Raw genomic sequence first — 26768 nt, 5'->3', positions numbered from 1 at the left:
GAGTGTTTGCTTTCTTTCCAATATTTGGATAGGTTAGGAGAGTCCATTTCAATTGAGTTATTCATCATTTTAAAGCTTAAAGTCTGCCCTTTCAAAGTCTGCTCTTAACTTAAAATCTATGTCTGGCAATTTTTTGTTGGTTTTGTGATGCAGGGTCACAAATAGTTAAGTGGTCCTGAAAAAAAAAAAAACTGTTTGGTTGTATGGGAGAGCAAGGAATAAATAAAGAAAAGATAAGTGGAATAGAACAGACTATAGTATAAGAGAAAGAAAGAAGTGGAGTGAATATGACTGAACTAGTTATAAGATGCAACTTTTAACTTCCAGCTCGCTGCTGCCCCCCGTAGTCACTATTTGCCTTCCTTACACTCTCCCTATATCGCTTCCCTCCTTCACTTCCCTGTTCTAGGCTCTTCTTTTGTCAAGTCACGATCCCTACAAGGCCTACGTACACATGGGCCCGAATTCACGAAGGTGGTACAAATGAAACCATGGTTTAAACCATGGACAAAAACTATGGAGCGCCAAGTGTCACATGGAATACTTCGTTACGAAATCAGTCATTTCGTCGGTGAAATGATGATTTTGTAACGAAATGACAACATTTTGTGACTAAATGAACATTTCATCCAAGAAATGATAATTTCGTTAACGAAACGGTCATTTTGTCGACGAAAATGACCAATTTCGTAACGAAATATTCCGTGCGACACTTGGCGCTCCATGGTTTTAGTCCATGGTTTAAACCATGGTTTCATTTGTACCACCTTCGTGAATTCGGGCCATGGTGTTTAAATACAGCACACCTTTCTCCCTCAAAAAGTAACTTATGTTAAAACTTCATTTCCTATGTTGCTAGATATGAATTTTGTTTTTCCCCTTCACAGCCTCACCTGTACACAAGCCAGTGCCTTTACCACGTCGCGGCAAACCTGTCCCCGCCAGGCGATCCCCGGGCTCCATAGGCTCGCAGCCAAGCACTCCGTCCGAGGAGCTGACGTCGTCCACGGCGTCCGAGCACTGGGAGGGCAGAGGAGGGGGGGCGTTGGAGCGCCCCGGCACGCCGGACCAACCCCCACCTTCGCCCAACACGGCCATGATGGGCATCCATGCCAAGCTCAGTGCTTCAGAGGTAAGCCACTCATCAGTCATTGCACTTTCTACCCTCCCTCACACCTTTAAACTCTTTGTGTGCTGCAGCGTAAGCCCCATTTATGCCACAATACTCTGAAAAAGTAACGCATGAGCACTTAGGGAAAACATTTTTTAATTTTTTTTTTCCAAAGCCATGTAACTTTTTATAGAAGGGTTTATATTAAAGATGCAATTCAGCAGAGTTGTAGAGAAATCTCCAAGCTTTGCTGTGGTTTAAATTTCATGACAAAGCATTGGCTATGGCACTTTCAATGGCAGTACCTCTTAACCCGTTGAGGATGAGTCCCGAGTATACTCGGGCAGGTGTCTATGGGAAATGCACATTATAGCAAAATCAAACCGTCCTCAACGGGTTAATAGTAGCACATTGCGGTTTTATCCATCAGTTGTTACGTAACTGTGCATTTGAGCAAGATGCGCGAAGTTGGCAACTGTTGACTGAGTCAGGCATTCAAATGCGGCACACAAAGTGTTTACACATGCACTATACCTTTTCGGTTGTTGTTAGAAGCTCAATAAACCTGTTATGTTATGGTTTGCCTACAACTCATCCTAATCCAACACTAAACCTACAAAATGAATATTGCTTGGACCAATGGTTGCTGACTTTTAATAGTTTGTGGCGTGAGTTATTTCACAGCATCTTTTTGCAAACATGTCATAATTTTTTTGTGGTGCAGTGCTGCAGGGGCATACATGCAGTTTTCACATTTGTTGCAGGAAACACATACCATGTTTCGGTCTCTACATACATTGTACGTGGTTACTAACAGGTACGCGTAAGACATACAAGTAAACAGCTGCAGTTGACACATGTCTCTTTTGTGGCTTTGATCTGTTCAGAGACATTGTACAGATCTGTGTGAATGTTTATTTTGTTTTGACTTTTCTTCAAAGAAAGCAGTTGATGGCTTATCTCAGATTCACAGTATGGGTATGACACATTCATTTTTCAATGTCTATATGTATGGCTACACGTGACAACCACTCACTTCATACAGATTTTATTATCTTGGATATATTCATCAAATGAATTACCCCTAGACACATTTTGATGTACATATGTACCAAGTGTGCATATTTTCTGCACTTACTAGGAACACCCTATCCCTTGTACTCTGTTTCAATGCTATGGCTTTTTGTATCATAGATTTTCTATACCGGTTCCATTTGTGGAATTGTTATCTGTAGATGGTGTAAAGCTATCCTTAGTTTGTTGATGCATAATAACACCTACCACCATACATGTATGTATACCAGCATCTCTACACAAGTCATAATTCATAACTAAAATTTAGTGGATTGATACCAAATTACTATTGACTTGGAGGCCATGTTCCATCATTATTTTTGGATCTTTGTCAAACCAGCTCACAATCTGGAGAGATGATGTCTTCCTGGCATTGTTGAAGGGAAAATTCAGTCCAAATGTATGAGTTAGTCTGATGTATTACGGGTTCAATAGTAGAATTTTTATCGAAATTGGGTGAAAAACAAGGAAGTTATGACGATCTATTTTGATCACTATTGTGAAGTTATTCAACCAGGAATGACATCATGTTTCAGACTTCAATGACAGAAACATTGAATTTTCATCATTTTTCATTTATTTTTGAAAATCAGACTATTAACTTGGAATGGATTTCCCCTTTAAAACCCGGTAGCGTGGGGATTCACGGGTGGCCCAATTCATTTACTGCCCAATGAGTTCAATACAGTCGAAAACCATGAATAGCACCGCTCAGCGAATATGTGCATCGAAAGGCGCTGTCATTGGTAACTGTGATGAAGATGGACACATTTCTTTACAAGGATTCTCAAATTTATCCTAACCGGCCAAGCATTTCTTCTCCATGGATCCCCATGCTACCAGGGTCTTTAATGTTGTGTAATTGTGTGTTCTTGGAGAGGCTACCAGTTAGCAGCTACATACTTTGAAACATATCGCAAGAGATGGAGATGTTTGATTTTGTACTTATGTTCTCTTCTCTCTTATTTTGTTTCAACTTCCTTCATACTTCCAATCTGTTTCTCTTCCTCATTGGAAAATTTATTTCTTCTGAACTTTCAACGTCGTGTTGTCTCGACTCTGATCTTGCCCATGACATCAATGGCTGCGTTCTCACATGACAAAATTTTATCATGCAGGAATATTTCGTCTGAAAATAGAGGCCAGATTTCTCACAAGCAGTTTAAATCTAGTCTGTGGATTATGCAAATTGTGAAAGCGTACACATACACGTAAATGCACGTGACCCATTGTCAACACCAAGGTATCCGATAATGGATGCATGTTGAAATGTGCATACAGTTGTATGCAAGTACTCCTGTTTTGCCTATTTTTCCACTAAGTTATTGGATTTTGGCTATGGACTTGATTTAAGCTCTGTTTGTGAATTCTAGTGAAAGTGTTGCTACATGCACGTACATGCACATTGGCCAGTTTTTCTGCAATCTTTCTCCGTACATCTTCGAGTTTCACTGCCATAGATGCTATTAAAAGGAGAAAAGCTGAATGCGTGTGTTCATATCAGCAGTTCTATGGCCCAGTGGATAGACAGAATTATAGGACATCAATAGATCAGAAAACGTCAAAGATAGAATGCATGTTAGAAGACAGAGCATACAAGTAGATGTAGAACAGCTGAATCGTAGGTGAAAAATAAAAGAAAGGCAAAAAAAAAGAAAGAAAAAAAAAGTAACTCTGTGCCACAATTTTAGGTGGAACAGACCCAAGAACATTGAGTGGAGCCACTGTCATCAGTTGTTCACCCTCAGCTATTTAAAGACAGAACCCTGGTGTGCTGGGCATAATTTCTGTGGAAAATTTGCCTTTTATTTTGTGCGGCAACAAGTTCATCAATGGAGTTTTATGGAATCAGAAAATGACATGGAATACTCACTAATCCAGTTCAGTTACAGTTCAGTTGTGTTCTTTCTTGTTTCTAAATTAAATGAAACATCAAATGACAAGGATCTTTGTGTTACATAAAACAAATAATAAATGTCTTTCATTTGTGCAATGGACAGAATATTTTCATTCCTCTGAAAGATGACATTATTGATCGGCTGCGCCTCATTGAATGGATCATTTCATCTTTCACCTCATCAAATATTCTGTCCATTGCGCTCACAAAGATTTCATTATTTGTCTACCAGTGAGCTGCTGCGTCAAGAATTTTTATACCTTACTGGGTCACATCCCCACAAGTGCATTGTATGTACTGACATGCGAATTCATACAAATCTATCTGCGTCATGGTTTCAAAAAAAATGCATGATGATTCAATTCCAACAATTCAACAATGTCAGATTGTCCGTGCATTCATGAGCCATTTGTTTGCGCACAAACAGACGAGTCATTTCATACAAATCTATCGCTGTTGTCATTTGAAGTGAACTCTATGGCAAATGCACAGGAGTAAATTAAAACTATTCACATGGTTCATACATTCATAATCCCATTATGCCAAATGTGTACATGTACAGTCATGGTTCATACATGTACATTCACAACTCCATTGCGTATCTACAGCCATATACACCAAATTATATGGGATACATACAATTCAGACTATTTCAATGGTTCAGTCATCTCACTAATGCATTCATACACAATGTACATTGTACTTGTGACGAAAGATCATTGATAGCTTTCAGGAGGTGTTTTTTTTTTTTTTTTTTTTTTTTTTTCATTCATGCAAAAATATTATTGTCAGAGATATTTTACGTAGTATCTGATCTGCATATTACATTACATTGTAGATACCAGTGCTGTCAACTGCTACAAATGTGGAAATATATGTTTTTAAAATGAAAAATAAAAAAAAATGAACACTTATTTCGCATGCAAAGTACAAAACAGTGTGTAAGTGCACTTTTCCCATTTTTAATCCCGATATATTTCCCCATGAAATTGTCGTTAGTGCGTCAGTGTTCATTTGTTCGTCATGAGTATTATCAGTATCATGATTATTTTGATATGCAGAGATCGGCAGCTCTGTTTATTAAATGTGGTTTCTGCCTGAATCAGAATCTTTGTTCCCCAAAACTTTTTTTTTTCCCTTTTGGGGGGGGGGGGGGGTGCAACCATCAAAAATGTTCACATTTGAGTCAGTGGGTATCTGTCATTTTTCCCACAATACAAAACCGCTTTAAATTCACAATCTTTCCACATGAACACACAATGACTTAGTATTGCATTATTTATTGCTTATTCTTTTTTTCTTCATGCAAATATTTCTGCAATGAGTTTGTCCCTAAAAAAATACCCACACAAGTTGTACATATGAAGAGCTTGCTTCCAAAAGGCGCTAAATCCAATTTTTATCGAACTCCATCTTTCGCATGATTCGAACAGATCTTTGTCATGTGCATATAAGGCACTAAAAATTTAATCAAAATTGTTTGAGGAATTATGAAAAAATCAAACATGAAATTCACGCTTTCAACCAAAAGGCGCTAAATCCATTTTTGCTTTCAACCAAAAGGCGCTATATCCATTTTCTCTATTCCGGTCTCTGATTGGTCAGAGCACGCCAGCTAGGGGTGCTCTGACCAATGAGAACATGCAACACGTACTATTACATGCAGCGATACTGCACTACATAGTTCAATGGCAATTCTTCACGGTCATGGATCACTACCACTGTTGTCTGTAGTGCTGTACAGAACCATGGCTATCAGTCGAAAGTACATGACAGTTTCATAATGGATGAAAGACCCAAGACTGCCGGTGATCTAAAAAGTGGTACGAAAAGTGGAAAAATGAAACAGTGTTGAAGAAATGCAAGGCTAAGCAGTGGAAATACAGCTGTGAAAGGTGAGTTTACTTATCTGTACGACGCCCAGATTAAGTCAGTCCCATATGTGCATCTTGGTGTTGGGACCGAGATGGGCATCATACTCTACTTTGAACATGTTGAGTTGATTTATGAGCAACGTAGAATGTCAATTTTGGGTTTTATTACAAATCTTATAATCAATCATTCAATGGGATCAATAATCTGCTGGGAAAATTGTGAAATGGGCCCCACCATTCACCGCCACCACAAACAGGGCTCGTCGTGCATCAATGTAAATTATGTATTTTACGTGTTGGCTACCCACCAGCTAAATGTTTACCTGTAAATTTACAAGGCTGTAGTGTAGAGCTCTAACGTTAGAGCTCTATTAAATGTTAGTACTATATACAGCTGTAATATGTTTTAGTAAATCAAACCTTTTGATCTACGGGTTCTGCTCGACGATGCAATACCAAGCAAGGTAAATTTACTACTACTAGCAATGACTAGAGTCTAGGCCTATACTAGTAGCTACTACCAGATATTATAGGGTGGACTTACAGCAACAGGGCTGCGTGTGTATATTCACAGGGTAAATTTACCGGTACTTTTTGGCGATGCAATACCAAGCAAGGTAAATTACCAGTAGGCCTACTACTAACGTATAGGGTGGACTTACAGCAACAGCGCTGTGTGTGTATAAACAGGGTACTTTTCGGCGATGCAATGCCAAGCAAGGTAAATTACTACTAACGTTACTAACATAGGGTGGACTTACAGCAACAGGGCTGCGTGTGTATAAACAGGCGAGCCGCTGTGAACCAATCCTGACATGCAGTGGTGGGGCCTATTTAACAAGTATGCCGTTAGTTTAGCGTAGGGTTGTATACCTATGGTAAGAATAATCAAGGGTCATGAGGAAGTCTTTCCAAGGATAGAATGAAGGGCAAAATCGTGAAATCGGCCCCACAGCAGTGTGCTTGCACTCGTGCATTTAGCAATTAAGCAAGGTTAGGTTAGGGTTTAAGGTTAGGTTTGGGTTGTACTTATAGTTGAATTGGCTGTGGAATTAGTCGAGGGACATTAGGTAGTCTTTCCAAGAATAAAATATTAAGACCAGAGAAAAAAAAAAAACGGGAGAAAGGGAGGACTATGCTGTGGAAATCGGCCCGCCTCTGTATCAATTGCTCGTAAACACCGTTTGGTGGGGCCGCATTCACAAGTATTATACTGTGGAAGAAAGCCCCAACGCAGTGCTTATGTACCAATGAACGCCACACGGTGGGGCTGAATTCGCGAGTATAAACAGGCGAGCCGCTGTAGTATTAGTACCGACACGCAGTGGTGGGGCCTACTTCACGAGTATGCCAAATGAAGTGTATTGCTACATTGTATGCAGTGGAAACTGGTCCTGTTGCTGTATCAATCATGCATATTAAAGTGTCGTTTGGTGGGGCCACATACCTCAGTATTAGCCCTGTATTGTGCAAGAAAGCACCATATTGAACACCACATGGTGGGGATGTAACAGGTACGTAAGCTGCCGTATTATTTAGTACTGATGATAGACAGTGTTGGGGTCCATTTCACAAGTATGTCACTAATTATCTGTTGAAGGAACTGTAATCAATAAATGAAGTTACCTTGACTCATTTTCTCAGTTAAGTTTTCTGTAGATCTACAGCGTGTAACTATTCAAGTCAGTCTATACAGTACTGCTTATGCTGTGTTGCAATGGTAATGACCTGGTTACCTACTTTTCTAACTGTTCGAATTGGTCTATGCAGCACGGGTGCATTGCCCTGGTAATGATAGAATTAGATAGAGCCTGTCTAATATTCACTGATGGATCTTATAATCCTGATATGATTGCATTAGTGTTTTTTTTTATGGTTGTATTAAACATTAAAAAATTATGTTAAAAAATCTGTAAATCAAACTAGTCCCTTTCTTTTTGGTCTTTTAGTAGAGTAAGTGTTGCTCCAAATCACTATGGCTGTCTAGAAGCTATTGAGAAATGTATAAAAATTGGAAGTTTGAGGTTGTGTTTGCTACTCGTGGACAGATATTCTAAGCCATCAGTATTAATTACTTTTGATTGAATTCTCTTATTCTTCTCTCAATTCAGGTTAATGGCAAATCATCCTTGGAAGTCATACAACCTACAGCATATCTGCAAGCAGCAAGTGTCACTGAGCTGGCAAGACACCCAACGACCTGCCCAACTCCTCCTCACGCCCAATACATATGTCCCCCCAGGAGCAAACCTCCCAAGGAGGGAGTGGGTGTCATTAAATCGGATTCGAACCCGAGTTGGGCGTTTCAACGCAGCCGTGCATCGGTGGGAGCTACGCCCGTCAGCAGCCTGCCAGTGTGGTGCACCAGAACAGACTGCTCAACACATCTTGAGTGAGTGCCCTGATCTCCGCCCTCCTGACAACATGGACCTGACACACCCTAATCCTGAGACTGTAACTTGGCTACAACATCTGAGGGACGTTATTTAGCTGCCGCTGCCTCATACGCAAGAAGAAGAAGAAGCGCACGTCGATGACATTTACCATGCCTTATACCAGGAGGGTGACAGGATGCATTCATAGCAGTACATGAAAGGCCAAGATTTCTTAAGTGAATCAGAGGATTGCGAGAAATCACAGAGCTTATCGTTCATTTCTGAGCTCATGCGTACTGAACCAGACAACGGAACCATCACAGTGGTCTTAATCTCATTGAATGCTGAATCAAGCTTTCTTGAGTACGCCGGTAGGTGCAATACGTCGTACTTCGAGTGGCTGTGTGTTTTTGACATCATTGAACGTAAGCTGAGAGGAGGAGAAAACATCCCTGGAAAACAACATCAAGGTGATATTGCGTGCATTGAGGCGGTGGACAGGAATTGGGTGAGGGGCTGACCTAGTGGCCCGTGCTTTGAATGACTTCCTTGATATTGAATACAGTGGACATCTCAGGCAATTAGGATAAAGCAACAGCAGTGGCCACCAATGATGAAGGGAACTCTGACTCGAGCTTATGGCAAGACATTATGATTCCTAGGGCAGGCACTTTAACTAGTTGAGATATTCTGCCATGGACTTGATGGTATGCATTTCATGCGGTAAACCTCCTGTTTTGGCTGTAAATGACTCAATTTTTACTTTTTAGAAATGAACATGGTAAGAAGACAAAAAAAGACATTGTGATTCACAGTACAGATGCCTAGATGTAGGCCTTATTGCTGTTGACTTACCTATAAACAAAGAGTTTTGTCCACAGATGTGCTTTCATGTGCATCTGTTGCCTTCTTAATAAGTACTACAGTTTTAGCAAATTGACATTTTTTTTTTTTTAAACAGATGTTTGGTTAGTCCAAATCAAAAAGCCTCCAGCAAAGCCTTGCGATGCTTTCTTAGTATTAATAGGTAAAGCATACAATGTGAGGGCTTATCATAGTGATTTGTTTTCATGTCTGTTGCAGTCAGATTTCTGCATGACAACCTGTATTTTATTTTCACCTGAAGTAAATACTATCAGTCAACATGATTTCACAATCTCTGCAAGTCCTCACTTTCCTTGAGTCACTGTACCTTCTGTATAGACTTCATGATATTCAGTGCAAAGTGTCATTAGGAGATCAAAGTATTTTATTTGTTGTTGTTGTTGCTGCTGCAGTTGTATTTTGCATGTGTGGAATGTATAATGAATAGGTGTACAGTATGCTGCTATTATGAGTAAAATTAAAAGCAGCATGCTGGGAAATATTTCACATTTTGATGTGTGTGTGTTTTGGTGCATTTGTGTGTATATGGGTTTGGGTGTGTGTGTGTGTGTGTGGGTGTGTGTGTGTGTGGGTATGTGTGGCTACTGTGATGTAAATTTATGTAGTTCTCTAGTATTTACCTGGATTGCACATTAATGACATTCCCTAATACCAATGTTATTGAACAACTCAAAAGTATTTCTTCCAAAAGGCGCTAAATCCATGATTTCTTCCAAAAGGCGCTAAATCCGAAAAAAATCTGAAATATAAAAATTCATAAAAAATAAATGGTGTGTGCAGGATTTTTTTAATGTGCATTTTTATTACCTACTGTGATGGCTCTTCCACTAGGAGCATAGACCTAATGAATAAACAAGCTGTAATATGTGTAATTAAAAAACATCAATTTACTCGAAAGTAGCCGGAATGGATTTAGCGCCTTTTGGTTGCAAGCTCTTCATATACAAGTATCTAAAAGTAGGGTAATATTTGAAGAACAGTGAGCGATAAAAAGAAAGAGAGAGAGAGAGAGAATAGACCGTGTCTGTAATACATTCAAATTCTGTGCATACTTTGTTCACAAAAGTGGAGATTGCCTCAACAACCATACGGTTTGTAGGAGGCTTGCCCTGCCTTGCAACTACAGATGAATGCTGAGTGAATTTATGCTTTAAGAAACTTGGAGAGAGCAGGGGAATGAAATCTTATTGCTATGCTGTAGGAAAAGGAACATCCATGGATTTTAATACATTTTTAAAGGGGTCTGCATCATTAAAAGTAGATAAGAAAATGGCAGTTAAGTACATTCTGAACTTTTCCCAGTCATTATAGGAAGCTAAGGACATTTTTTTTTTTTTTACAGTCTGTGTATGCAATTTATGTGTGTGGATGTGTGGTTTGTGCTTGAAAGTTATAGTGCTTTCTTGTTTTAGTGTGGATTTTTGTGTGTGCTGGATGGATATGGGTCAGCATTCCTACTGTCTTATCTTCAGATCATGTCGTGTTCAATACCTACAATTGTAATTCTGAAAAAAGAAAAAAAAATGAGTAACAAGCATCGGGCATTATTCCTTCACACTGTTTGAGGAAGAACTAGTGCATGAACTGACAGATGGGCTCTCCTAGTCTCACTGATTTTTGTGATTTGTTTGGCAGTTTTTATGTACTTTGTAGGCCCGCTTGCTGTAACATCTTTGACTGACTGAGCAGAAATGTGACTTTAGTTTATTGATCAGATGCTTTTGATTCAAAGAAAATGGAGAAAGCGTAATAATGGAAGCCTGGTTGTGCAAAAAAAGAAAAAGAAAGAAAAAAAAAAAGCCTATGAGCTTGCTGAATAACTTGTGATTCACAAGACATTCATCATTCATTAATAGTTTATTGTCTCACCCGCGTAGCAAAAGCAAGACATAGGCGTCACTTTTCCATCATCTTTGATAATAGAGTAGTCAACAATTTTTGTGTACTTTTTCTAATTTTCCACAGCTTTGAGCTATTACCATCAAACTCACACCACAAGTATGATTTCTACATCACCTAAAGATGCTGGTCAAGTTTGAATATTGGTTAAGTCGAACAAGGTCAAAGGTTAAAGGTCAATGAACGTACATTGAAAAGCACGACAGTATCATCACAATTGTGATATGCGCGCGAGACATCGCCTGGCGTTTGCCTTTGGTAATTGATATTGACTCATCTTTCCTATACACTCCTGTGGCACCACATCCCTGGTCGATACGGTTCATTGACTATTGCTAGTCACTTGATATTCATTCCATTAAATGTAGTGGTGTTTAATACACTGAAAGAGATGCAGCACTGGGTATAATCACATGTATAGTACTGTAATTCCTAATCCAACCAGGGATGCTATCACTGATGTGAATAAAGGTTCTCTAGACGTTTCTATTCAACCCATGCATGCAAAATCAAAATCCACTACTTGTCATTGGTTGAATTCAAATTCAGTTGTTAAACTTTTTGTTGGTTTCTCCAATATTCATTATATCATTTGACTGTAGGAATGCCAGCAATGAACAATATGCACAATTTCTCCTGTCTTTGTTGTCATAAATATTTATTTACCCTTTCTTCAGATTTCTTTTCTCAAACTACACTCATATTGCAATTGTTCCTGGTAGTTAATGCAACTCAACTTTTGTAATCATAGCAGTTTGCTATAAACTGCATCGTTGTGTGTATACATTTAGTTTTTTCTATTTATTGTTCAACTAATCTTCCAAAAGTGTCATGTTGGCACCTACAATGTATGTATGCTCACATAAGGGTTATTGCTTCAAAACATGAGAGAGAGAAAAAACAAACAAACAAACAAACAAACAAATGCTGGAAAGAAACAGACAAGCAGACCAGAAAATAGTGATGGCCATGATCAGAAACTTGACTGTAGTATGATTAGTAGTCATAGTGGCATTAGTACTAGGGTTAGCCTAACCCTTGTCCACACATATGGGGACCCCCATATGCAATTTTTGCCCCTCAGCATGGCTTAATGACTTCATTGGAACATTGTTTTTCAGACGAACAGACCCCACCCTACAGTACACATTTGTATAGTATAAAGCAACAGCAAAAGAAAGCACACACTAAAAAAAAAAAAAACAGCAACAATCTTTTATTGAAGCAATCACTATTTTTTCCCCATTTCATGCGCACAAAGACTTCATACTCGTACACGTAGCTTCAAAGTGCATTATCTCTGTGATGTACTGTTACATTAAAAATCATTGAAAAAAATCAAGTAGCGTAATATCATGTAGTTGTTATTATTGTTTTTTTTTTTCATTGTGTATCTTTGTATTATTCTCATGCATTTTAAAATATGCCATAGATCATTCACTATTGAATGTCTTTGCCTTTTGCATTTACTACAACTTGAATATGTTAGAGAGCACCTTTTTTTTATACAATTTGAGATCTTTATTTGTCTTTATTTTTGTTGTATCAGTTGAATATACACAAATGTATTTTTTTTTCCTGAATATAGCTACAATTGTAGATATTTGTGATAAAAGGACATCTATAGCAATTCAATGCTCTCATAATGTTCAGGTACAAACAGGATTATTACATAGTCAAGAATTTTTAGGTGTCATGCTGATCCAGAGCTATGTCATTTTTACCTGCTTTATTGATACCAACTCACCTGTTGAAGGATTTTAAATTGTAAAGTCTTGTGTTAGTAATATCGGTATTATTATTGTTATTATTATTATTATTATCATCATTATTATCATTACTTCTACTACTACTACTACTACTACTACCGTACTACTACTACTACTACTACTACTACTACTACTACTACTACTACTACTACTACTACTACTACTACTACTACTACTTTTCTTGTCATTCTGTGTGTGTTTGTGTGTGTTATCCCTCATGCAAAATTGTCCCTTTTTTCAGACATTTTCCCTTATATATCCTTTTATGCTAACGGTTCCTTAGTCCCACACAAAATCAAATGGTGCAACTTTTTTGTTGGATTTGTGATGCACAGCCACATTTGATTTCCTGGTACTATAAGTTTAATGAGGGTTTCTGCCTATTTGGGAATTTCAATGGGTATTTGATTCATTTGTAATCTCTTTTCCACTTGTAAATACTTGAAATGCAAATATACCCCTTATTGCTATTTTAAAGACAATACATTTTGCACTTTGTGCAGACAAATTGCACATTAATATGTTTGTAACTTTTATGAATGTGGTTTGAGTTGGTGCACCTCTTGGTCAAATATACTGCATATATACATTGTTTTGTGTACACGTACATGCATATATGCAAGTTGGCATACATTGTATGTAACATGTTTCTTTCACATATTTATATATGTTTTATTTATAAGTCCTTGGATTCATATAGAAATATGTGTACCAAGGAAATGCTCCATTCATCATTAGCTAGAGGTCATTATATTCATAGCACTCATTCCTCATCATCTTACACATAGCAAAGCATAGAAATAAAAAAAGAAGTGATAAAAAACCCACACAAAACACCTGCTGTATTCTGCTTGCGCCCCTTGCAATATTTCACCTGTGTGTTTGTCTGTGTTTTCTTGTCTTGTTCCCTCTCTCTCTGTCTGTCTGTCTGTCTGTCTGTTTCACTCACCCTCCGCCTCACCGCCTGCATCTCATCCGTACTGCGTCTTGACGTCCTTGCACCTTTGCCATACCTGTTTGTCGCCCTCTACCGTGCCATTGGTTTCCTTCACCCCTCCTCCTCTTCTCTCCTCTCCTCTCTTCTCCTCTCCTCTCTTCTCCTCTCCTCTCCTCTCATCTTCCCTGTCTCGACCTCTGGTGATGTGGGGTTACTATGGCAACAGAGCATCTTGGATGCAAATTCAACTGCTTCGTATTCGGAAGAGCGAATAGGAGGCAACCCAAAGTAAGATCTAACCTTTCACCACTGCTCAATGTACAACGTACCTCTGCCATCGCTAACAACCCTCGTCTGTTCAGCACAAGCACTTGCTTGTCACATTCTGTCTTTTTTTTTTCTTTCTTTTTTAATTGTGTGTCATCTGTTTTTATGAATTCTTACTGAAGGGCTGTTGTCAATGAATGAGAATAGTTAATAAGTCTTTTTTTTTTTGTGAAGAGAGCTTTCCAATGAATGACACTTTTGATGAATATTGCTTGATAAATTTCATTAACTTTAATATACAACAGTACAGCTTGGATATCTTTTGTGATTAAAGGTCATTGTTGTGCTCTGTCCAAATTGAGGTTATGGGAAAAAACAAGTCTACATGGATTATATAAAAGTGTCATGGCAAAATATGTCAAGCTTGTTTGGAGAAAGAAATATTTGTATGATGGAAGATAAAGTGGATGGCTAGTACATCAGTGAACTTTGAATGTAATTTCTGCAAGAAGGTCAACAAATTCAAGTGAACAGAACCTATACAAGTCTTTTGTCTATATTGTCCTTTGGTTGATAATTCTCATTCTATGTCAACTACAATGTACATACAGTTGTACTTTTTTTCCCCAAATTTGTTTGATTCTATCTGGATGAGATGAATCATTCTATTATTTGCTTGTGTGCCTGTATTCTCCACTATTTGTTTTTTTCTTTTCTAGTTGCGTTCAGACTTGTTTGTAACTGGCAAAATATCTCCAAAAAATCTATCAAAGTACCTATAGTATAATGCGTTTTGTATATTTTCATGAATACACCTACTGATAAGTGAAGGGTGGGATGTTCATGCCATGTTGCAATGCTTTAATTACTGTCGGATCTGCGGAGATTTTGAATTCATAATTCAGAGCTGAAACGAATGAATAATATTGAAAAGGACGATGATCGATGTGATCTAATAAAGACAACAGCGTGGAATTTCTTCTAGATGAAAAGTGTACAGGGTCTTGATATACAAAGTATATATATCTATGAATTTATCAACTGTACCTAAGTGGAAAAAAGGGCAAGCAATTAATAATTGTTGACACTTTCCAGTTTGTTTTGAGGCAAGTGCTATCATGCAGGTTGCCATGATTTTGTTATATGAGATGCGAAGCACTTGCGTTCAACCGTCATATCAAAAGCAATGCTTTGTAAATATTTGCATAGTATTTAATTAGAACCAAGCATTTGTATCTAGAATTAGTACCATTTTTAGGCAGCCCAACATTACAGAAGTGAGTGCAGGGAATGTCAGCTTTCCTCTATCTTTCCCTTTCCTTGCATTTACCCAAATATTACTATAAAAGTACCTCTGAAATCTAAAAGCAGAAGAGACATTGTGTATGACTGTGATAGGGAAATAAAACTTTTGACTTTCATTGTATTTTTTGTGTGATATCTAAGACTAATTTTGTTCATATGTCAAGAATGACCATGCAAAATATCATTTAAATGAGTTTATTGTGCTGGAAAAAAAGTTTTCTTGCTTATTGTTTTGTAAACCTTCGATTTATACCCATGTTACCACTCTTTGATAGAAAACTACACATACAGTATTACAGTGGAGAAAATCACGAAATGTGAGGATTTCGCTGAAAAAGCATTTATAAAGTTTTTATACAGGTTTGTCATGGAAATTGGAAGGTCAATACAGTAGTTTTAAACTTTGTCCATATGTCAGAGTCTAGTATTGCTGAACAATTTACAAACAAATGAGAGCAGTATCTAAAATTATAAGAGGAAATGAAAAAGAGAGAAAAAAATCCACATTCTACAAGTTTTGAGATGATTCCATTTGTTTATCAACTCTTGTTAGCATCATTATTGCAAACGTTTTATGAAGGTGTCACAGTGCACACTGAGAACTTTGAGTTGTTACCTCCACGGTACATTCCACCATAAGATCATGTTTTATTATTTATCTGTTTGACTCTAAGTTTGCATTTCATTTTTTGTCTGAGTATGAAAATATATATGTTTTTAAAACCCTTCAGTATACGAGTCTTAGTCTTTTGCATCAGGATGCTCATGTCTGTCAAACATATTGAGCAGTCATTGGCTAAGAATCACTGCAGATCTGTATGCATTCAATGTTGTTGTTGTTTAATGGGGGAAGAACCTGATACTTGAGACACTAGAACAATGAAAATTTTTCAGGAAATAGAAGCAAATTTTTTCAAGGAATTAGAAGCCAAATTTGGTGTTAAAGATGAAGGAAAAAATGATAGATATTATTCATTAGGTAATATTTCACAAAAGAGCTTGTCATGTAAAGTTGTGAAATTAGATATCATCTATACCGTGCAGTAATTGAGCATCTCTATAGAAGAGAGTCTCCATTGCTATAGTAAGAAGCTGGATAACAACTTATTTAATACCCAGTAAGGTTGATACATGTTTTATCCATGATGTCATATTGCCTGTCATATCAAAAATATGACATAAGCTGTTTGAATGATTAATCTAACCTGACATCCTGTTATGAGGTTGGAAATGTTCAATTAAAGCCTGCTCAATTTAGGGCTCTTTCTGTTGAAAAATAATTCACCTATAAGCATAGAATGTGCTTTCTTTGTTTTGTTTTTTGTTTTCTTTTGGGGGGGGGGGGTGGGGGGTTGAGGGGAGGGTAATTTGCAGAGAGTTTTTTCAAATACTGGAAAACCAGATATATTTTTTGTGTGCATGAAACTTTAACAAATTTTGTGAGGAGCCAAGATTCGTGAAACCAAAATGTATGCATACAAATCCTTTTATTACTAGTACATGTGCACTTAATAGTATAACCGTCACCGTTTTTTACTTTGTTTTTTATTTTCATTTTTGTTATTATTATCATTATTTTTTTTTTTGTGGTTGTCAATTTGCAAAAGTTTTATGCTACTTTAAGGCTGTCTGCTCCAATTTATGAAAGTTTCATGCTATGGACATTTCTAGTTTGATAGTAAAGCATGATGATGATGAATGTATGCAGCTAATGCTGTAGGACACCTCTTTACTGCATACTGCCATCTTGTGGCAGACTGTGGTACATGTCAGCTCTACTAGTCTTTACTCTAGTTGTTTACTGGCACATTTCCTAATCTCTTCCGAGATCTAGGTGACAGGTTTTTAAAGTTTCATCTATAGGCAAAACAAAATGCCTATTGATCAGGAAAAGAAATTTAGTAAAACAAAGGAGAATGTACAGATGTAGTATGCTGAATGACAAAAGTGTATTTTCCGTTTGATTGTGCTTTTGAGGCTTCCACTTGCCAAAGTTCACAATTTGATTACGGATGCTTGCTTATTTCTTGAGACTGTTATAATGTGATCTGATTTTCAGTTGCTATAGGTACTAATCTTTATTCTGACAAGCACTTGTCCAGTTTGTCTTCTTAAGGTACAGTGTACAATAAGTCTGAGTGTGTGTACAATTGTATATAAAAATTCTTATATCCTGGTTATATCATTCTCTGTACAATGTCAGCTGTAAATACTTTCACTATGTACAGATCTCTGTACACATCATGAAGACTGTGTAATATATACGATACTGTAAAGATCACATACAGATACTGTACATATGTTTGTATCTTTGGTCCATATCATTTTACAAAGATACTATTAATAAAGTTGTGTTTCGACTCCCCACGATACACCACAAGTTTTCTTCGTCAACCTGATTCATGATGGATGTATTTTATGATTTCAGGAATTTGCTATATACACCACATTGCAGACTGGCTGTCATAAATTTTGTTTGCTGGTTTCTTTGCTCATTTCTTTATTTATGGTTTCTATGACGCTATGATTTACGTAAGATGTCGGTTTTAATGTACAAATAGTAGTCGCATAAAAATCATTACAGCTCTGATAAGGGGAAGTGGAGGCATTCGTTGCCGGTTGCCATTTCTCAAGTGATATGGGGATTTCTTGGGAAATTTGATGATAATAGACTAACTATCCATTTGCCAGGTCTACAAATTTGCCAAAAGCCATCAGAAACAGCACAAGGCAAAATATTGCCAAACCTGAATGCATTTGATTTTTTTTTTTTATTCATTTTATGTTATTTTGTTTGTAATTTTAACAAAATATTTGCAAAACTTTTTCTTCTCCTTTTGGAGGGTGGTCCTAAACCTCACATGAACCCTTTATACAACAAAGAAAGAGAGACACAAGGGAAAAGACAACAACAACAAGTAAAAACAACAGCAAACATACAAACATAGTACAAAACAAAAGCAGAACAACCACAGAATGAGACTGGACAAAAACAGATGGGCAGAGACGAGATCAGGGCCCCGTTTCATAAAAAGTTGATATGATAGCAGCTTCTGCTGGAATGGCAATTGTCATGGTAAAGACAAGAATCCAGCCCCCTGATTGGCTGTTGCTATTGGAAGTTGTCATTCCAGCAAGAGTTGCTATCCTAACATCTTTTATGAAATGGGCCCCTGCCCATACTCTTCGGTTGAGTTAAATAGATGCAGTTAGTTTTTTAAAGTCTGACCCATATAAAATGTTTCCTCTCCTACCAGTGTGTTTTGCATTAAAAAGCAAATAAACACTGAAATAAAGACTGTAGATAAAGGAAACTTTGTCTATAAGCAGAAATGGTAGCTAAAAAAAAGGTGTAAGTAGTAGTGTAAGTGTAGATTGGTAATCTTGAATTGAATTTTGCAGTCAATAGTTTATTAGCTTAGTCATTCTGGTTAAAGATATCTTGGTAGCAACAACATGATTTTTATGAACTGTTGTGATATGTGCATGAATCTTTGTTGCTCTCCATTTTAAATAACACTCTTACAGCTCAGTTATAGCAGAGGCCACTCTTGTTTCTTGCTATGCTTTGTTAACCATTTTTTTTTTTTTTCTGAGTGGGCTTGCTAACTTTATGAGGTGTAGGTATGGATAGAATAATGATTGATGACAATACTTGAAAAGTTGGATCTTAGGTGCGTAGGCACGTGATTATTAAAAAAGAAAGTTAATCGGCATTTGTTTATGGCAAACTCTCAGTTTCTATTTGGCCATTTTACGTCACAGACACAAGAGAGTAAAATAAATTAAAGTGTGCCTCCTATCCAGATCTTCTGTACATATCCAGTGGGACATTTTCTTCATGTACGTATGCTTCTATTTTAAATACAACTTGTAAGTAACCAGATTTGCTTGCAAGTGCTGTCGTAATGAGCTTTATACTTTCATTTTTATGCTTGTCTGTAGCTCAAATTATTCTGTACCGACTGATCTCCGATCGCTCTATTATATAGCAGGAGATCAGTACAACCTCCATCTTCGCTCCTGTATGCTTGCATGTGAATTTCTTTCTCTTCCTCTTTACTTTTAATACTTGGATGTACTGTATCTGTTGATTTTTGTATAGGTGTATGTGTGTGTGTTTGTGTACGTGCCTGTGTATGCAGATGTGTGGGTAAGAGAATATTGTGTATCATTTGCATTAAACCTAAAGCTTTATCTGCATTTGATAGGACCATCATTTTTTATTTGACTTCATGTATTAAAGAGGACTAAACATTAGTAATAGGTTTGTTTGAAATGTTTGTGCTGGCACATGTTGTGTGCATTACTATGTGATGATATACTGTAAATGTTATAAAACATTGTGTCTTTCCATCAACCAACAATTGATCCTGAGTAGAAACTTTAACGTCAGTGCTATCCAACATGATTCATTATTACGCTGTATGAACACTGATGAGCAATGCATGTTTTTTCCACAAGACATCCAGCCGATTTCCATGCAGTTGAGTTTCATACAAGCATGCACTAACCCTAGTTTTTATTATACCCATTTGAAGGAATGCTTGAAACAATAGCAGTGCTCGCTTTGTGTATAATATCAGGGTTTTATATCACTGCACTCACAAGATATGAGGGAATTATCTTTTGCATGTGAAGTGGGTACACTTGTGGACAGCTAAGCCTCAAGAGGGCTCCTGCTTTGCTCTGCTGCTCCAGATACCTGCAGTTCGCATTCAGTGAGTGAGCAGTGGGGTCGCTTGTGTGTCTGCCTGCCAGCCCGGCCGGCTAGTCAGCTAACAGTCTGTGCTTGGTAGTGTCGGCAGCCAGCGGAACCTGGAGAAGTATTTTCATGCCTGTTGCCGGTGCGACGTGTGTAGTATTAAAAGGAATGTTTCTCCAGTTGTCCCAAGAAGGAGAAGGGAGCAGGACAAGGAGAGAGAATATATAGGAAGGAAAGGGAGATAGATAGATAGAGAAAAGAGGAGGAGGAAGAGGAGAGAGAGAGAGAGAGAGAGAGAAGAGGGAGCAGAGGCTTGTGATGAGATCAGTGTAAACCACAGCTGTGTGCATACACACGCCGGTCTGACCAGGAACTGGGTACCGTACCCTCACAGCTCGGGGAAGCCAGCGGTAAGGCAGGGATCAGGGGGGAAATCAAGGGCACCTCGCTCTTCCCTTCTCTCATCTGGATATAATCCTCCTACCGGTACTTTGCTCCTCCGAAACAGACCTCGCGCACTGTACATTGTCTGGAATAATGTAAACTCACGGGTGAGTGAATCCACACGATACGTCTTTCATGCTCATAGAGATCGTTTTGTTTGTGCCCCTTTAGGGCTTTTTACACTTGTAAATTTTTGCTTAGCCCCGGACTATCGGTGGGGCTAAGGGGGGGCCTTAGCCCCACCGATAGTACGGGACTATCCTTAGCCCACTTTCTGTTTACACTCGTTTTTGCCAAAGTGGGCTAGCCCCACCGATAGTACGGTACTATCTGGCCCTGCAAAATAGCAGGGGTTAGCACCGCAATTGCGGTGCTAGCACCGCAATTGCGGTGCCAAGCAAGTGAGTGTAAACAGAACGAAAAAATAATCCTGGGCTAAGCGACGGAGACGAAGTGCGACCCTCACTGACCAATCAGAAACGAGGTAATCAAGTGCTGCCGGTGCGTGCGTGTACGTGTACAGTACACAGCGTAATTATGAATATTCATGTGGTTTGGAAAGTCCGGGGCTAAGAAAGACGAGTGTAAAAAGGTCAGTTTTCTCCTTAGCCCCGGACAAGAGATAGTACGGGACTAATTGGCGAGTGTAAAAAGCTGAAAAAATTGGTACGGGACTAACGATAGTCCTGGGTCAGAGAAAGTCCGGGGTTAAGAAACACAAGTGTAAAAAGCCCTTTAGTCTCGCTTTGACAGATTTATTTATTGAGTTTTTGCCGTTGAGACTGTACCTGAAAGGTGTAGAAGAATACATACTGTGTACTTCCTTCTTTCTTCCTTGTAATTATCAAAGCATCCCACATAGTTGAACATGTACACCAATAATCCATGTTTACAATGTAGGTTAATAATAGACTGTGTCATGTATACTAGCTTGTGTGGAGGTTTTTTTTTTATGACTGCTGAATCTTTTTATTTCTTATTTTATTTTATCGATTTCTTTTTTTTAGGGGGGGGGGGGCATGTGTTTATTATTAATGGGCATTTATTTCTACTCCCAATGCCTGTCTGGTTTGGTAATGTAGGTTCTAATTTTGTCTGTTTACTCATTCAATGGACTAACATTGGACTATACTCACGAATGTATATCAAGGTGAACCCCAACTTTGGACATCGTGGCGGAAAAACAACCACATACAAAAAACCCTAACCCCCCCGCTCCTCCCTGACAACAACAACAACAACAACAACAAAGCATGGACATAGGTACAATTGTACTTGCATTTGTGTATAAGGCACACCCCTTACTTTAGATATTTTTTTTTTTCAGGACAAAAAAGGTGCACCGTACTGTTTGTTGTACGTACATGTGTATTTACAGTACCACACATTCAACTCTGTTGAGGAAAATTCAGCCAGTGCCTCAAAATTCCTTACTATGGTATAAACTTTGTGATAGTTAATCCTTTTTGTGCCGGAGACTGTGGACAGTGTATGCAATGCTATGGAGTTTTCTGTGTTGATCAGCACTCAAAGCGCATGAAGGGTTACTCTACTAGTCTCAGCCAAAGACAAATGGAAATAACTGAAAGTGGATGATTTCTGTTTCACAGTACAACAAACAAAACAGTCATGCATGACTGCCTCTTTGCCATAGTATGGCAGCTGTAAAGAGTTCAATTTGTTTCTCCCTGAATTAAGTTTGCCTACTGGTCCATTTGAGGTAACCTCTGTTAAAATTCAAGGATGTTTGCAGTAGAGCCATTGCTCCCTTTAATCTTGCTCATGAAGTATTTCCTGCTTAGATGCCAAAATGGGGTAAATTTGAAATTAGGCCAGCAGGCAGTCGAGTAAGTACAGCCTCATGATGGAGATCTGCTACTGTGCACTGTAAACTTTGGATCTTGTGGAACACTTTATTCATAGGAGGGATATTGTAACTTCAAGGGGGTTTATTTTCCAGTTTGGGATTGAATGAGAATTTTTGTTTTTCATAATCATGGTATTTAGCGTTAAGAAATACAATTTCAACAATCCATCTATTGATTGTTTGTAGCATATTGAAGCCTATCATGAAATACTGTACAGTTTGTGTATGCCATACAGTATCTAGCGAATTTAATATTTATACACGAATGAAGACTTCCCAGTAATTTTGCAGGTGGTAAAATTTGCCATACAGTTGTAGTGGAGTATAGCAATATATGGAGAAATATATTCCCTTCTTTAAAAGGTATAATTCTGTAACTCATAAAAAAGAAAATAAGCACATGCATATGTAAATTGATAGCCTACAGAACCATCTGAGCCATTCTGTTGTGGCTTTTGTGAATCAGGTACTATTAATTTCTTTTTTAATGTCGCAGAAAGTATGAGAAGACATGAACAAAATTCTATTTTTAAAATGTAGAATTATAATTCTCATTCACGATCAAGTATAATTTTTCAAGTTATCACATACACCCATTAAATTCAGTATCCATGATGAATTGTATAATTCCCCAATACTCTGTCATAGAAGAGTCATACTGAATAAAAAGTTATAGTGTCATAAAGGCGTTTTAAATTACATTCGTCAGTGACAGCGTGCCTCATTAAGTTACACATGTGGTTAATATGATACCAACTTGTAGCAGTGCGGAGAAATGTTCTGCTGGTACTCTGAGCCACTGGTTTTTAACTGGTGACGCTCATGAACCTGTTCAGTCTTGAACATAATCTATGACAATTGACACTCTTGTAGGGATTAGGTTAAAGGTCCTGTTTACCTTTGGAAGTGCAGTGATTTAAAAAAATTTCAAGATATCACATTTGATGCATATGTGTAGGTCTGTTGTATCACAAAACATCCTACCGTACAAAATTTTCCCAATAAAGCATATCATCAAGGGAGATATCAGTATTTTTCTCAATAAACAATAACTGTACACAGTTTAGTCTGGAAACTTTTTTTATCATAGCTATTGTTCACATTTTGTGTATTTAACAATTACTTAACATTGGTTTATACGGATTCATATTTTTACAGTGGTTGTTTCTATCCCTAACTCACATTTTAGAACTATTTTAAAGCACTAATGCTGGGTTTTTGTTTCATCTGCAAATTATGGTAAATTACGCCTTTAAAAAGACCTTCAATGTACAGTATACCAACTGCAGAGAGATATTATATGCGTACCATTTTGAGTAAGTGTGGCAAGGTCCTAGGTAGATATTTTGAAGGTGAGCATTTCAATAGCTATCATACGAATGAAAACAAGCACATTCTTTGCTCACCATGACCTACTGATACAATACATCTCAGGCCCCTTGATAAACATTGTCAAACACAAGGTGTGTCACAGTAACTGTTGATACTGCTTGATTAGTTTGTGTTAGCCTTCAGGAAGTTCAGCCTGTGCCAAATGTTTTTGTTTTTGACGTTCTGCCTCTATTCCTGAATGTGTACATTGATGTAGCTCAGCCATGGTGGTATGACAAGCAAGATCATTTGTGAAGAAGTTGGAGCAACTTTATCTATCTGACAAATTGTTGAATTGTGCATACAATGTATATTACCTGACATTATTTGGATACAGTTTTGCCATAGTTTATGCATTGCCATGTTCAACAGGATGTCCTTGATTTGTTACCTTGTGTAGTATTTTTGATTAATTGTTACTTTGTTAATATATTGCAGGGCCCGCAAGGATACTTTGATTGTAGAAACAACTGTTGGGACTACACAAGGTTGAGAAAGAAAGAAAGAAACAAAGAAACAAAGAAACAAACAAAATACAAACAAAAAAGAAAACTAAATAAATATGTGATTTATTGAATTAATATTTGAAGGCTTTGAGAGGAAAAAAAAATCTTGATCATTTAGAATCTTGAGTGAACAGGTAACATTATAAACAAAAAGCCACAAAAAATTGAAACAAATCCGATTTTCGTTGGAGTTACTGTATCTTTCATGGTTTTAATCATGATGCGCATGTCATAATCGTAATCAGCTTTGTTATACAAAAGGTAGAGCTAGATAAGGGCTATTTTGAAGCGTAATGATGTATGAAGTGAGGATGACTTTGTGTGTTACGCTGTCAGTCCCCTCTGTTATGATTAATAGCGATCACACCATAACTTACAAATCTGCATGGCTTAGGGACTCGGAGGGTCTGTTTGGTGTTGCGAGGCGGGTTGAAGAGGGTAATGAGATGGTGATTATGAAGTGACGTGAAATGTGTTGATTTGTGGAATACTTCCAAAATTCTCAAAATTGCCAAGATGTTACTTGCGGTGCATGCCTCAGACCCAAGACCAAGATATTTATTTATTTATTTTTTTTTTTTTGGCAACGACTGTCCTGCAATTAAATCACTAAAAAATTCTGCATGCCAGTGGTAGGCCTACAGTGTAAACTGATACCTTCTGTATTAAATTAACTTTAAGTTAAGTATATTTAGATGATCATAAAGTTAGAACATTCAATTTTTACACGGAATAAGGCAGCAATAATTTTTCTTTGTTTTTTAGTGTCACATGGTTTTCACTGAATATAGCAATATTGCTCATTATCACACATTCAAATTGGAAGATGTAATGATGTCATCACCTGGCTGATTTCCTGTTGGCAAAATTCCACTGAAATTACATTTTTGCGTCATGAATGACTTTTAATACATGTAGCTATTTCAACTTTTTTCCCCCAAATAGTCACCCTTGCCATGTTATTACAATCTGAGTACGAAGTAATTTGCTGCGAATGATGGGTACACCATCTACATTGTACCTATTGATTTTGTGTTAAGAAAGATTAATGTACTGATTATGAGTGTACACTTTGATAGAAGATATACGAGGTGATTACATCATTGATTTGAATGTTGTAAAAGTAAACATTTTTCAGGCATTTTATGCCTCCGCCCGAAGGGTGCTTGAGGCATTATTTTTTTCTTCTTCTTTAATACTACTACAGAAAATACTGGCCTTGACATACTATTTTGATGAAAATATGATTTTAATGAAATTTTGAGGCATTTGAGGATTCAGAAATGGATTTCCATGTACAAATAAGAAGTATGATGCTAGCTGTTGTTCACAAACAATCACATGACTACATCAGCTATTTTGAGACATTGAGAGGATACTATGTTAATTGATGTGAAGGCGCCAAAAGTGGCCATATTATGTTTACGCAGGTCTTGTCAGATTTCCTTTCGATTCCCACCAAGCCATCACATTTTCCTGATGTTTTTCAAAATAACTTTCTCTCCAGGAAAGGGTTTCCTTTTAACAGCAGTGACGGCAGACAAGCTGAGATTGATCTTGAGTTCTTGTTTACTCTGCAAACATTCATCCCCTTGGATCTGTTTTTACTCTGTGAATTGTACCTGTATTTTCAGAGTTATTATCATTATTATTATTTTTTTTTTATAAGAACTTGAAATCTTGTTACAAGTCCTTGCCAATACCTGTGAAAAGCTTAAATGTAAAAACATTGGTGTGCGTTTATGTTTGTACTCTGAACTTTCATTGTCACATGCTTTAACCAACCTAGGCAGCCTCTAATCCCTGAATATATCCATAGCCTAATTCTCCATGAGGCCTTCATTGGACCTGAATGAGAGTTTCTGTTTGTATTAATAGTCCACTGGTTTGGTTACCATGCACATTTTTTGTTTGGACATTACACTTTGTGCATATCTTTATATTTTAATGAAACATGGATGAATAATAATTATATTATTTCTTGTTATCTTTTCATTTATGTCAACATGATGTTCCTATATATGAATTTTACCTGTAGCTCATTAAAGTCTTTAAGAAAATAGATATTAGCTCAAAGTTTAGTACTGTGTATATAAACTTGAAACTTAGCTATTGCATTTGATGATTAGAACCACAAGATTTCTCAGGGTTTGTGCTCTATCCATGAGCCACGGGCAGTGGTCCCCACTCATGTAATTTGACAGGATAACCAATGAACTTGAAAGTTAGTGTGACCTCTCCGTGAACCCCCTTGGCTTCCTGGTCAACTTCCAATACATGTTGGACACTACTGCATAGTTTCCCATTAAGATCAGGTTTATTGCTAGTACTGCATTTTCCAGTTCTGTGGTAATCATGAGAGGGGTCTCTTGCTTGGAGATTCAATCTTTTGAATTACACTAAAGGTATCTTGTTGATGAGCATTATAGTTTAAAACTATTTTAATAGCTAATCATCAAAGTTTAAAACTTTATTGAAGATT

At 37.4% G+C, this 26768-nt stretch overlaps 1 protein-coding gene across 1 annotated transcript in view; it reads left to right on the top strand.

Moving 5' to 3' along the window:
• Window positions 1–26768, top strand: part of LOC140236102 (uncharacterized) — a 114614-nt gene that overhangs the window by 8982 nt on the left and 78864 nt on the right. The window contains exon 5 of the mRNA XM_072316074.1: window positions 888–1132. Within this exon, the coding sequence (XP_072172175.1) occupies window positions 888–1132 (245 nt within the window). The remainder of the gene's footprint in view (window positions 1–887; window positions 1133–26768) is intronic.

Source organism: Diadema setosum, chromosome 12, assembly GCF_964275005.1.
Source record: "Diadema setosum chromosome 12, eeDiaSeto1, whole genome shotgun sequence".
NCBI lineage: Eukaryota > Metazoa > Echinodermata > Echinoidea > Diadematoida > Diadematidae > Diadema > Diadema setosum.
The sequence above is the reverse complement of the archived record's forward strand: the minus strand, read 5'-3'. Positions and strand labels throughout refer to the sequence as shown.